Source organism: Acartia tonsa, chromosome 15 (genome assembly GCF_053477335.1).
Source record: "Acartia tonsa isolate MP-2025a chromosome 15, ASM5347733v1, whole genome shotgun sequence".
Lineage (NCBI taxonomy): Eukaryota > Metazoa > Arthropoda > Copepoda > Calanoida > Acartiidae > Acartia > Acartia tonsa.
In genome coordinates, this window is record NC_137274.1 from 9817879 (window position 1) to 9832381 (window position 14503).

Sequence of the window (14503 nt, forward strand, 5' to 3'; positions counted from 1 at the left end):
TCTTAACAAGTCTTAAGGTGATTTCACAGAGAGTGCCTGTTGATCAAAAGCAACATCTCCTCTCTGCTTTTTTTTATAATAAATGTTAAAAAGGTTTAGAATTGCACAGGGCTAGGTAGCCGCGCAAAAAAGACTTAATTTTATACCCTGCTGAGCACTAGTGTTTCATTTTCTATGCATAACCTTGATCACGGCTGATATAAGAGAAAGACTAAACTAAACTAAAGAAAACTCCTGTGACGTCATATACATTTCGGAAAAGAAAAAGGGAAGGGGAGAAGAAAATCTCTTCAAAAGAGATGGGAGAAAAGGAAATCGTCTTCCTCAAAAGTGACACAAAAGTTATGTAGTTTAGTCTTTCTCCTAATATAACCTAACCTAACTTGTCCTAAAGTAATAAACAACCAAAAGAATACCCTTTCATATTTATTTAAAAAATTCTTGTAACTAATTTATTTAAGATATAAAGGGGGAGGATATTTATTGAAATTACCTAAGATAGTTATCTAAGGATCGGTTTTTAAGATTTAATCAAAGTCCCCAAAGTTTTTATGCCATTTACACAAGAATTCTAAGGAATAATACGATGTATATCCTACTAATGATAAAACAAAAATGCCCCTTCTGTAGATTAAGATAATTGGTTGAAAAGTTTGGACACTACTAGTTTAATAGCAAAAAAAGTACCCAAAGTTTTAAAGCCAACATATATAATAAGGTGGATTTAAAGTTTGGGTACTGGTTATATTTGCAGTCAAATGTCCCAGCATTTCAACAACTTTGCGGTACTGATGTAATACCACTAAACATAATAACGTTTATCTTAAGAGAGAGTTTCAATTTATTTTATTTCAATGTCTAACAACATACTTAGAAAAGCAGGGATCTAAAGGGATAAGACAATGGCCGATAAATTTATGTACATCCCCAATGATGATACACAAAATTACTCCTTCTGTAGATTAAAATTAGTGGTTGAAACGTTTGAACACTCAACTTAATGAATCAACCAATCAGAATTTACTAAATCCCCAAAGTTGTGAAGCCAACAAATCCAAAAACGTTATTATAAAACTTTGGGGACTAGTGTGTAATAAACAGCCCATTGTTCCCTCTATCAGGAAGGGAGGAGACAATGGGGTGTTTATTATACTAGTCCCCAAAGTTTTAAACCAACGTTTTCTTATTCGTTAGCACAACAACTTTTGAGACTTTTAATGAATTTTGATTAGGAGTTTCATTTAGTTGAGAGTCCAAATGTTTCAACCACTAATGTAATCTACAAAAGAGATAATTTTGTGTATCATCATTGGGGATGTACATCAATATATTGGCCATGGTCTTATCCCTTTAGAACCCTGATACTTAGTAAACAGCAACATATAGAGATAAGTCAATGGATCGAAAGTATTTCATTTTATTTTGGTTATTTTTAGAGTTGGGCCGGATACCGGATATCCAGTTTCCGGATAGTTTCAATATCCGGCATCCGGCCGGATATCCTGTCAACACTCGATATCCGGGAAATAATCGGATATCTGGCCGGATATCTGATAGTTTCAATATCCAGTAACTGGCCGGATATCCGGCTCAACCCTTGTTATTTCGTCAGGGAGGGATGGAACATTGGACTGTAAATTATGCTGGTACCCAATGATTTTTAACCCGGTTATCTTTTTAAAAAACTTGGGTACTTTTATTCAATTTTGATTGGTTGGTTCCAAACTAGAAATGTCCAAACTTTTTAAGCAGTATTCATAATCTACAAAAGGGGATATTATGTTCAGTATAATTGGGGATGTATGGCAATTTATCATCCATTGTCTTATCCCATAATGCTATTGTATAAATTTACAATCAAAATATTTCAGACATTTAAAGATTTTCATAAAATTGTCTGGCAACCAGAAAATTCAACAAATTCTAATTTTTGAAAAATTTAAGTTTGAAAATTTCAAGATAAAATTTTATCCCCTAGGAGCTTACACTTATCCATCATATAAACGAGGATGACAACTTCTATAAAAGCGAAGCTCTGAAACGGTAGGACAAATGGACATTAACATTAACATTTGTACAGTGTCAGAACTGATTAAAGAGAATATGAATGTATAAGAGTAGAAGCAGATTTGTTTCAAAAACTGCTTGATACAGGATAATGTTTATACTTCTTGGACATACTTACATTTTTAGGACATAATTATAGAGTTGCTTCGCTTATAATATTGTACAGGAAACAAAAAATCAGATAATTAGATCACATAATTATTTGTTGTTAAAAAAGGACATTCTGGTAGAAATTATAGAGTTGCTACGTTTTCTAAATCGTACCTAGCTACTACAGGAATCACCATGCAAAGTTTGAAATCGATAGGACAATTCTAACATGCTAGATGACAGCGGTGTAGTAAATATTGGGAATTTGAAACTAAAGTAATATACTGTGAGCCCGGCCCTAACCCGCGGCTGTGGCGCTCGTTTTCGGAAAGGTTAACAGTTCGAATCTTGGCCTAACGCATAATTAACTAAAAAGTTTAAAAATGTCAGGTGCGCGACATGAATTGTTAGAGTAGGTGGAATGTCTTGGCCTAAAACAGGCGCAACTAAGCACAGTTAGGACTTACGGAAAAAGGTCTTACAATTAATGGTTGTTTAAGGAATCTCTTACCTGATTAAGATATATTAAAAGAGCACGGAGGGAGGGGAAATTGGGCACTGGTTTTAAAAGTTTATATTTGTTCTTTGGCACTCAGAAACTTTTACTGAATTTTGGTTGGTTAAATCATTTTTAAAAATCTACTGAAGAGGTAATTGCTTATTATCATTGGGGATGTATATCAATTTATCATTCATTGTCTTATCCCTTATGATCCCTGTTTTTTTTCTAGGGAAACAAGAGCTGCTCTGAAGAACAATTTACAGAAAGGAGAACTAGGTCCAATGGTAAGATGTAGATCTTGATGTACATTTTTAAAAATTCTGCAAAAAAAGAGAGAAAAAAAAGAGAGAGAAAGAAAACAGAGAGAAGTAGAGCGAGATTTTTCTCCCTCCCTTTCCCTCTTACTCTCTCTCAACCTCCCTCTCTCTTACTCTCTCCCCCTCTCTCTCCCCTCTCTCTCTCATTCTCAAAGCTTAACTAAGAAATTCTCTTTATTTCTCTCTCTATTTTTCTATCTCTCTCTATCTTTGTCTTTCTCTCTCTATCTCTCTCTCCCTCCCTCCCTCCTTTCTCTCTCTCTCTCTCTCTCTCCTCCCCCCTTCTCTCTTTCTCTCTCAAAACTATGTATATTTTCACAATTTCAGGATCTAACCCTAGCACTACTGCACAAGAAAATTATTAGCTGTGGACAAGTGGATGGTTTATTCCTGATAGGTAGGATAAGAAACAGCAAATAGTGTCCAATTAAAAATGACGTCATACCATACAAATGACCAATGATAGGCCAATAAACATTGTAATTGACCAATGGTAAATTGTATGCTGGCCTATCATTGGTCATTTGTATTGTATTTCTTCAATTTTTATTAAACACTATATGCTGTTTCGTAAGATAATATTTTTCAGTATGGCATCAAAACCGATAAACATCCGCTGGATTAGAACCGGTTATTTGCCATACTATAAGAATCATGTATAGCGTCGAATTACATACAATATTTCGTGGATGTTAAAATAAAAAAATCACGATTTTGATACTAGTTTTGATACCAAAATTTTAGGGATCTAAGGGGATAAGACAAATTCCAATAAATTGATAACTCCAATGATAATACACAAAATTACCCTCTCTGTAGATTAAAATTAATTGTGGAAACGTTTGAACACTCTACTTAATAAATCAACCAATCAAAATTCACTAAAATTCTAAATTTTTTTTAAGTTAACGAATAAGAAAACGTTATTATAAACATTGTCCCCTCTCTTTTTGCAAAATTTGCTTTTAGAATAGTTGAATATTTCAGGTTTTCCACGAGATATAGATCAAGCTGCATATTTTGAAAACAGGTATCCCAAGTTTTTAGATTTTTTTATTGATTTTTACACTTTTGTATTATTTGCAAGCGTTATAAAAGGACTCAAACTGAGGTGGATTCTTAAAAAATCTTTTTGGCTCACTGCCTCATTAAAATTGGTGAGTCTCGCTAAATTTTTTTTGTGAAAAATCCTCCAAAATCGCATTTAAAATCTACAAAAATTAACCAAAACTCTATGTTAATAACCCCTTTATGATTTTATTTAATTTTTGTAGATTTTTTATGTGATTTTGGAGGATTTTTCACAAAATTTTTTAGCGAGACACACTCATTTTAGTGAGGCAGTGAGCCAAAAAGTTTTTTAAGAATCCACCTATGAACTAAATGAAGTTGATTAGGATAAATATAATGGATCTAAAATATACGTGGATATTATGACAGGGGAAAACATTGTTGTCAATGGAAATCATTTATTGGTTGGTTCGTTAGGAGAGGAGTGTTTGGGGGTAAATGGGAAGAAAGGAGGGAATCGTTATTTTAGCCAGCTGCTTGTTTCAATTTATTAGAAAACATGAAAATTGGGCGTATGATCCAAGTAAAGATCCATTTAAATATTTACTCGAAAATTATTAAATATTGTTTAAAATGTTTGAATATATTGAATTAGTAGCAACCACTTTTCTAACCTAACACGCCATTGGGTGGGGTGTGCGTATTATAAACCGCTTTCCGCGGATATAGAGTGTACAATTATTAGATTAAAACCAGCACGGGCTAAAAAAATTGGTTTTAATCTTATGATTGTACATTTCTATATTCGTAGAAAGCGGTTTATAATACGATGCTAGACATAGTTTTTTCGTATTTATGAGAACCGGTTTTAATCCACTGGATATAAATCGGTTTTGAATGAATATGAGAAAAAAATATTATTATTGTATTATTTATTAGTACTGTCCATTTAGCCTGGTTTACACTTAAAAAAAAATAACAATGTCATGTATGTCACCATTCTTCTGTACTTAATAATACATATCAGGTATGGATGCCAGCCTGTCACCATCCTACTGGACTGTAGTGAACTGGAACTTGGAAGAAACCTTGGCCGCAGGAGAGGACATAAAGTTTATAATTATCATATAAATGGGTCGTGGTCGCTTTGGATTCTAGACCTTTCCAGGCACCTTGAACATACTCCCCGTCTTATTATTGCAGTATTTACCCGATAGACAACCAACACTTTGATTTCACAAACTTTGTCTGAAAGACCTTACATACATGCATTGTAATGAATTGTGTAATGAAGTGTGGTCCACTTTGAACGTAACACCTCCTATTAAACACACTATTAAATATAGTTTTTGACATAATTTACAGTCCAATGTCCCCTCCCTTCCTGCGTTTAACCGAAACTAATTATCAAGCTTTATGTAAAACTTTTTTGGATACAGAAAGGGGAAAATTGATGATAACCTTGGGGCTTCACGGTAGATCAATGATAGATATATTGATAGATAGATTAACCCCTTACAGTCGGGCCCCTTGCCGCACCTTAATCGGTCGGGGGGGGGGGGGCGTTCAACGCCCCCCCTTATTATCTCAGTTCCTATTAGAGCTAGAGGGATAAATTTTTTTGTGCAAGTCCATGGTTTGATAATGATTTCCGACCTTTCATAAGTCTAAGTCAATTTTCGCTTCCTTCACCCTTTTATTTAACAACCTTTGTTTTTAGGTCTTTTTTTATTAAAAATTTCAAACGGCTGTAACTTTCTTATTTTTGAAGCTAGAAGAAAATTATTTTTCCAGAAAATGTTTATTTTTATGTAAATTTTACATTAGAAATATCAAATATAAGTTTCAGACGCCGCAGCTGTACTTGGCAGCTGCCAGCCGCCGCAGTCGGAGGTCGGCGGGAAAACGGCGGCGGATCTTCGACGTTATGTAGACATGTAAGAAAAGCTTAAGTTTAAAATTTGAAGTCTCTAAGTCAAAAATTACGGCCACAAGAGCCTTTTAAAGATTTCTGGAGACCTGGAGGATCAGGACCTGCAGGATCATACCTGGAACCTGAAAGTGACTTGAACACCTGTATTTTATATAAGGATGTACTACTAGAGGATTTTTTAGTATTTTGGTATGATAAAATGCTTTGTTTTAGTCAAAAAAATATTTTTGCTCTTTACCTGGATGACCCTGCCAGGTTTGCTGGCATCCTGTGCCCGCCAGGATGGAGATATTCAAAAAATTTCAACTCTCAGTTATGTGTCATACCCATACTTAAAAAGTCAAGCAGTTTGGGCTCTTTATCTTTCACACACAGAAAATGAGATAGAACCGGATGGGGGGGCGTTCAACGCCCCCCCCCCCTACCGTTAAGGGTTAATAGATAGATTGATAGATAGATTGATACATACATTGATGCATAGATAGATTGATAGATAGATTGATAAATATATTGATAGATAGATAAATAAATAGATAGATAGATATATTGATAGATAGATTGATAGATAGATTGATAGAAAGATTGATAGATAGATTGATAGATAGATTGAGAGTTAGATTGATAGATAGATTGATATATAGACTGATAAATAGATTGATAGATAGATTGTAAAATAGATTGTCAGATAGATTAAAAGAGAGATTGATAGATAGATTGATAAATAGATCGATAGATAGATTGATTAATAGATTAGAAGATAGATTGATTAAAAGATCGATAGATAGATTGATAAAAAGATCGATAGATATATTGATAAATAGATCGATAGATAGATTGATAAATAGATCGATAGATAGATTGATAAATACATCGATAGATATATTGATAGATTGATTGTTAGATATATTGATAGATGGATTGATAGATATATGAGGTTAACTCACAAACAAAATATGAATTTTATATATTTATTCAGACACTACAAATTGTTTCATGCATGTTTGGCAATCTTCAGATGTCAGATGTCAATGTAATATTGATAGATAGATTAATAAATGAAGTGATATATAGACTGATAGATAGATTTATAGATAAATTAATTGATAGATATATTGATTATTGATTTTTGAAAAAAATTTATAATTTAGGAGAAGACTGGAGTTGTATAGAAATCTCTCTCTTCCCTTGTTAAAGGTAATAAATAATTATAATCAAATACTAGAGGCCTGTAAAATTTTATGAGGGCGGTAAACACCCCATTATTGCCCCCCCCCCCCTCCTTGTATGTCCCTAATATAACAACATACATACTTAAAGATAGACATAAAAAACATTTAAAAGACAGAACTTAAAGAAATACAGACACACAGAAAAACATTCAGACAGAAAGACAGACAAACAACAAGACAGACATTCAAAAAGACAGTCATACATAAAGACAGACATAAAAAAGACAGATACAGAAGAAGACAGACATACAGAAATAAGTCATACAGAAAGACAGATTTACACAGAGAGACAGACATACAGAAAAACAGACAAACAGAAAGATAGACATACAGAATACAAATGTACAGAGAGAAACACATGCAGAAAGACAGACATACAGGAAGAAAGAAAGATAGACATACAGACAGACATATTTACAGAAAGACAGATATACAGAAAGACAGACATACAGATAGAAAGACAAACAGACCTATATTCTATGCTGCATCTGTTTAGAACCTGGATGAAGCTGACCGCCTACGTGTTGTTGATGGTGACACAGAGCATTCTCAGGTTCTTAAAATGATACATTAGAAATAGATAGTGGAGTGCCCCAAGGTAGTATATTAGGTCCTCTGCAACACATAATGCGTTCTTAGTATGCTCCATTAGAAATATATAGTGGAGTTCCTCAATAGTATATTAGGTCCTCTGTAGTACATGTAGAGTAGAGTTCTTAGTAAATTAGAGATAAATAGTGGAGTGCTTCAAGGTAGTACATTAAGTCCTCTGTAGTACATGTAGAGTATAATTAAGGTCTTAGTATGATCCATTAGACATAGATAAAGAAGTGCCTCACAGTAGCATATTAGATCCTCTTTAGTATAGTTGGAGTATCATTAGGTTCTTAGTATCATAGAAAAAGATAGTAGGTGCCTCAAGGTGGCATATTAGGTCCTCTGTAGTACATGTTGAGTATCATTAGGTTCTTAGTATGATCCATTAGAAATAGATAGTGGAGTGACCCAAGGTAGGATATTAAATTCTTTGCAGTACAGGTAGAGTATCATTAGGTTCTGAGTATGATACATTAGAAATATATAGATAGTGGAGTTCCTTAATAGTATATTAGGTCCTCTATAGTACATGTAGAGTAGCATTAGGTTCTTAGTATGATACATTAGAAATAGATAGTGGAGTGCCTCAAGGTAGCATATTAGGTCCTTCTGCATTATAGGTAAAGTATCATTAGGTTTTTAGTATGATACATTAGAAATAGATAGTAGAGTGCCTCAAGGTAGCATATTAGGTCTTCTGTAGTACATGTAGAGTATTATTAGGTTCTTAGTATGATACATTAGAAATAGATAGTGGAGTTTCCCAAGGTAGCATATAGGTCCCCTGTAGTACATATATAGTATTATTAGGTTCTTAGTATGATACATTAGAAATAGATAGTGGAGTGCCTCAAGGTAGCATATTAGGTCCTTCTGCATTATAGGTAAAGTATCATTAGGTTTTTATTAATAAACTATTAGATATAGATAGTGGAGTGCCTCAAGGTAGCATATTAGGTCCTATTTTGTCCTGCATGTTGTTGAAGGTGACAAAGAGCATCATCAGTTTTTTAGTTTATTGAGGGACTTTATAGGGGACTCTACAGTACCAATTCAATTTAGAGTCCAATGTAACAGTTGTAAATTTAGTATTTATGGTGACTATGTTAAATTAGAAATGTATCAATTGTCAGAAAGGTTGCATGATTTATCCGCTTTATGACTCTCTATGTCCATTTGTACATCCACTTACTTTCCTACTTATGGAAATTGTCATCCTTGTGAGTATATGTTTCCTAGAGGCAGGATCCAAGGCAAATGCAATGTGTAACTATTTACTACAAAGTAGATTATTAAATGATAACTTTATGAACATGTGTTATATTTAGGTTGTATCTGAGCTTGGAAGAATAATAGGTCTTGAAATAGAAAATATAAGAAATATGGAGGAGGAAGCTACTAACAACGAAGATGAAACTGTTGATGAAAATCAGGGAAAACAATGGTTACATAAAAAACAAACAATGATTTCAATATATATCAGTAGGAAAGCACAACAAAAGATCCTGGATGGGAAGGGAATATGGACATAAGATTTAAAGGAAATTCATTAAAACCAAGAGTCACAAAACTTTACTCACATATTTATATGTTTTTAATACTATATTTTGTATTAAGACACAAATTGAATAAAATTGGAATTTACAGTTAAACAAGGATGAAAACATCCATAAGTATCATATAATCATGGTAAGAAATAATGATCAATCGGGCAAAGTTAATTATAGAGAAGGTAATCACCGGTCATCAAAAAAGAGAAAAAATATTAAATTAAAAATGAATACAACCAACTGATAGATCAAATTGATGGATGCTCTCTGGTAAGGGGTATTTTTACCAAAAAACTGGTAGTTTATCTTCAATAGCAACTAATAAAATCATATTTTACCCAAAGTATAATGGACATACATATGAATTGACAAAGAAAGTTATAGAGTAAAATTTTTTTGTAATTTCCAGTTGAAACCATTTTTTATTCCTTAGAATGAGAGAGAGGAAGCAAAAGATGAAGGTAATTATTTTAATCCAGAGATCTAAAGGAATAAGACAATGACCAATAAGTTTAAGTACATCCCCAATGATGATACCAAGATCACTACTTCTGTAAATGACTTAAAAAACACCATTTTTTAGGGTATATTGAAAATTGTCCTATTTGTATAGTTTTTAAAGATTTTCTCCAGCTAGGAATGAGATATTTTGAATCAGACAAAAGTTCCTGATTCTACTCCTCAAGGCTTTTTCAGGGAGCATCATAAAGCCATAGTTCTGATTCAATAAATGTTTGACTCTCATTCACAAATAGCTATCCACAATTGTATGTGTGGTCACCAATAGTTTAACGACTTGAGAAAAATTTTTAGGTCTCCAGAGGTGTATACTCACCCTATTGTTGGGTCTTGTCAATTACAGATAAAGTTTTGAAGTATTGTTTGGCAGCTGGCAACCTTTTGAATAAATATTTTTTGGGGGGAGGGAGATCATCGATCTCAGGAACATTATATTCCCAACTGCACAAGATCCAGTGCCACAATATCTAATGTGTAGTGGACACAAGATGCCTCATGGGTCACTTTATGGATTGAGCAATGAATCTTTTAAATATTTATTTAATTTGGTGGCGATAATTTTTTCAGGAACATTATACCCATGAACTGCACTATGTCCAAATATATAATGTGTAGTTGATGCGGGGTGCCTCATGGATCACTTTATGGAATGGAGCAATGCCTTTTTTCTATATTTTACTTATTTCGAGGGAAATAATCAATCTGAGAAACATTATATTCGGAACTGCATCACATCCAAAATATCTAATATGTTGTGGAAGCAATTTGCATCGAGGATCTCTTTTCTATATTTTTACTTATTTTGAGGGAGATAATCGATTCCAGGAATGTTGAGATAATTGATCCCAGGAACTTGATCAGATTCCTTTGTTTTAGTGACAGAAGATATTATGGATGAGGTGGAGAGAGAGGTGGATCAGGAGATTGTTGATTTAGAAGATGAGATTGCAGAAACATATAACCAAGGCTATTTTTTATACAGACTCTAAGGGTACTTGAGGTGGGGAAGAGGAGGGGAAAAGAAAAAAAACTATATCTTTTATCCCTTTCTCTCTCTCTCTCTCTCTCTCTCTCTCTCTCTCTCTCTCTCTCTCTCTCTCCTTCTCTCTTTTTCTCTCTTTCTATCTATCCCTATCTTGCCCCTTATCCTCTTTCTTAGTTTTTTTTATTCTTTCTCTCACTTTTTCCTTCTCTCTTACATAATTTTCATTTGTTTTCTTTTCAAAACAACAATTATTTTTCAAATATTTTTCACATCATAGAATAAAACGGCATTTTTCTCCTCAACTACAGTTCTGATAAGGACGAAAGCAGTTTCATCGGCGAAAGTTGAAGAAATCCAGCCAACAAAATATCCTGAATCCATAGAGATAAGACAATAGTCGAGAAATTGATGTACTTGATGATTAAAAATTTACTCCTTCTGTAAATTACAATGTCATGTTAAATTGTGTGGACACTCAACAATTAAAATTTTAAAAAGTCCCCATAGTTTATAAGCCAACAAATAAGAAAAACAAGATTTATAAAAAACAACAGCATCATAAAACTTTGGGGACTTGTATAATAAAAAGCCCAATGTCCCCTACCTCCCTGCAAAAATATGAACTCAAAGTAAGAAATCTAGGACCTTGATTTTCACGTCCCTTCTCCAATCTTATTTATTTGACAAAAGAAAATCTTTGAAAAATTAAGAGATTTAGATTTTTTAATGGAAGATTTTTTTTCATTTTAAAATTTATATTAAAAAATTAGGACTATAGCAGTTATTTATTGCATTGTTTTATAGACAGATTTCTGTGGATATTAAAATAAAAAAAATAAGTTAGCCCCTCGGGGTCTAAAAACCGAGCTAACATAACTAGAGTCATATTATGATTTTTTTATTTTTTAATGTTTTAGAGCTGTCTATAATATAGTACAATAATAACTATTTATTTCATCATATTACCGATAGCTTTCTGCAGAATCAGATAGTAAAATTAAAAGATTAACTACAATTCATTGAAAATTATGTATCATATGATCTGATACATGATTTTTCAGTATGGTTTAGAACCGGATCTACTCAAAATGATATTTATCGTTTTGAAAACAACTTTTTTTAGTGTGTATTTGTTACATTACCACAGGGAGGGAGGGGACAATGGGCTCTTATTACACTAGTTCCCAAAGTTTTATAATAATGTTTTCTTATTAATGGCTTACAACTTTGGGAACTTTTATAATTGAGTTTTAATGGTTGGCTTATTTTAGTGTCAACATTACTAATTTTATCTACAGAAAAATTGATTTTGTGTATCATCATTGGTTATGTACATCAATTCATAGGTTATTGTCTTACCTCTTTAGATCCCTGAGTTTTATAGTTATTTATCCCACTGTTTTATAGACAGCTTTCCACGGATATTATGTGGATAGTATAGCTGAGAACCAGTTCTAATCCAGCGGTTATACCATCTGTATAAATAATATTGATGAACATTAGTTGATGCAGTGGTTGAATCAGAGTCCACCAATGGAGATAATGAGAATCTAGGGTGATTTTTAGTCAATTAATACCTATATTTGCGACAACTTTTACTTCACAGAATCTTCTAATTTTTAATATTTTCAAGATCTATGTCAGACATATATGGAAATACACATCTATGAGTGAGCTCGAGTTCTCCAAACATTGAGTGTTTAAAACTTCTCATAATTATATAAAAGTAACGGGATGCCTGTTTGTCTGTTTGTAGCTCAAGATCTTGCTAACTGCTGAACCAATATGGTTCTCCTTTAGTCCTCCTTATATAAAAGTAACAGGTTGTTTGTCTGGCTTATGTAACATAAGATCTTGCTTACTGCTGAACCAATATGGTTCTCCTTTAGTAATCCTTATATAAAAGTAACAGGATGTTTGTCTGTATCTCTGTACCTTAAAATCTTACAAACTGCTGAACCAATATGGTTCTCATTTGCAGTAAAGATTCCAATATGTCAAGGGAAAGTTTAAAGGAAATTTAACTCGATATTATACCATCCAAAATTACAATAAACCTACTTCTAAAAATCACTCTAAATCAAAAGGAATGAAGATAACAATGATACTAATGAAACTGAAAATGATGCAGAAAAAGTAGATGAAGACAAAAATAGTGAAAAAGATGCTTCTGATGAAGACGGGGATAATGATGATGGTGAACAAGAAAAAGATGCTAGCGAAGAAGCTGTTGATAATAATGAAGATCAAGAAAATAATGCTTCCGATGAAGTCGGGGATAATAACGAAGAACAAGAAAATAATAATTCTGATGAAGCTAACAGCAATAATGATGAGCACAATGATGATAATAATGATAACACAACTGAGCACCCTGACAGTGAAACATCAAAAATGAATGGACATGTCGCTATTGTCAATGATGGTACAACAGTTAGTGGTTAGGTTGAATATCTCAGATTATAGGAATTAAATCCAAATAGAATTTAATAATTGCAATCATCCAAGTCACAGATTCAGCTGGAATCAAAACTTTTTACGTTTTGTTTCATGCTTAGGACTTTCTACATGTCTAAAAACTATCATTTTGTATAAATACCAGCGGCTACGCCCTTAGATGTGTTAGGGGAAAGTCAACCCGCCCCACGATTCAATGGTCTGTAAGATCTTTTAAAACAGACAGACTCACTGACAACTTATTACATTTATATAAAGATTGTCAAAAATCAAGTCACTTATAGACAAAATTTTTGAAATTTAAGGGTTAGTTTAAGTTAAGTAAAGGTATGATATGTTGTAAAGTACAATAAACTGCGCCCCTAGCATCTAAGGGACAAGGGGAGGAGAAAAAAACAGCATAAAACCATATAAATATAAAACTAAAATAGCATTTATGCCTCTGTGAAGCTTCCCCTTAATGGATAACTAAATAGGTTTAGTGGTTAGCAAGATTTTTATAGGCAAACAAACAAACAAGGATGACAACATCCCTAAAAGTGAAGGAAAAATTATCCAAAGTTTTAAATTGATAGGACAGTTCTAACAAGACTAAATTAGCAAAAAGAGCTAATCGTTACAAAAGCCCGGACGGACCCTAATTATAGAAAAGCTTCGCTTAAAGAAATTATATCTTTATATAATATATAATAGTGCACCATGTAAAAACAAAATATAAATATATGTAAAATAGATATTATTGTTAAAAAATATAAATATATTGTTCTTATAAATCTCTTTTAAAATTATTAAAACAAGGATGACAACATCCATAAACAGCAAAGCTCTAAACAGACAGACTATAAGTGAAAAATATAATTAGATGCATGAGAATCTTTATAAAAAATTCAGACGTCTATCTTTTATAGCGGCAGAGAATAAATACATTTTTACACAAGAAATTTGATGAAATTTGGAGTATTACAGACAGACTGACAGACTCTAAGGGAACAATATAATTAGATGCAAGAGAATCTTTATAAAAAATTCAGACGTCTATCTTTAATAGTAACAAGAAAAACTACATTTTTTTCACAAGAAATTTGATGAAATATAGAGTATTACAGACAGACTGACAGACTAAAAGTAAATAATATAAGTAGATACAAGAGAATCTTTATAAAAATTCAGACGTCAATCTTTAATGGCGGCAGCGAAAAATTAGATTTTAACATAAGAAATTTAATGTCCCCTAGAGTATTACAGA

General features: G+C 32.6%; 1 protein-coding gene across 1 annotated transcript in view; it reads left to right on the forward strand.

Moving 5' to 3' along the window:
• Positions 1-10804, forward strand: part of LOC145307602 (adenylate kinase isoenzyme 5) — a 128138-nt gene extending 117334 nt beyond the window's left edge. The window contains exons 17-25 of the mRNA XM_080150056.1: positions 2889-2943; positions 3304-3373; positions 3964-4006; positions 5015-5155; positions 7069-7114; positions 7646-7702; positions 9075-9164; positions 9730-9757; positions 10692-10804. Coding sequence (XP_080006182.1) covers positions 2889-2943; positions 3304-3373; positions 3964-4006; positions 5015-5155; positions 7069-7114; positions 7646-7702; positions 9075-9164; positions 9730-9757; positions 10692-10804 — 643 coding nt within the window. The remainder of the gene's footprint in view (positions 1-2888; positions 2944-3303; positions 3374-3963; positions 4007-5014; positions 5156-7068; positions 7115-7645; positions 7703-9074; positions 9165-9729; positions 9758-10691) is intronic.
• The last annotated feature ends 3699 nt before the right edge of the window (positions 10805-14503 follow it).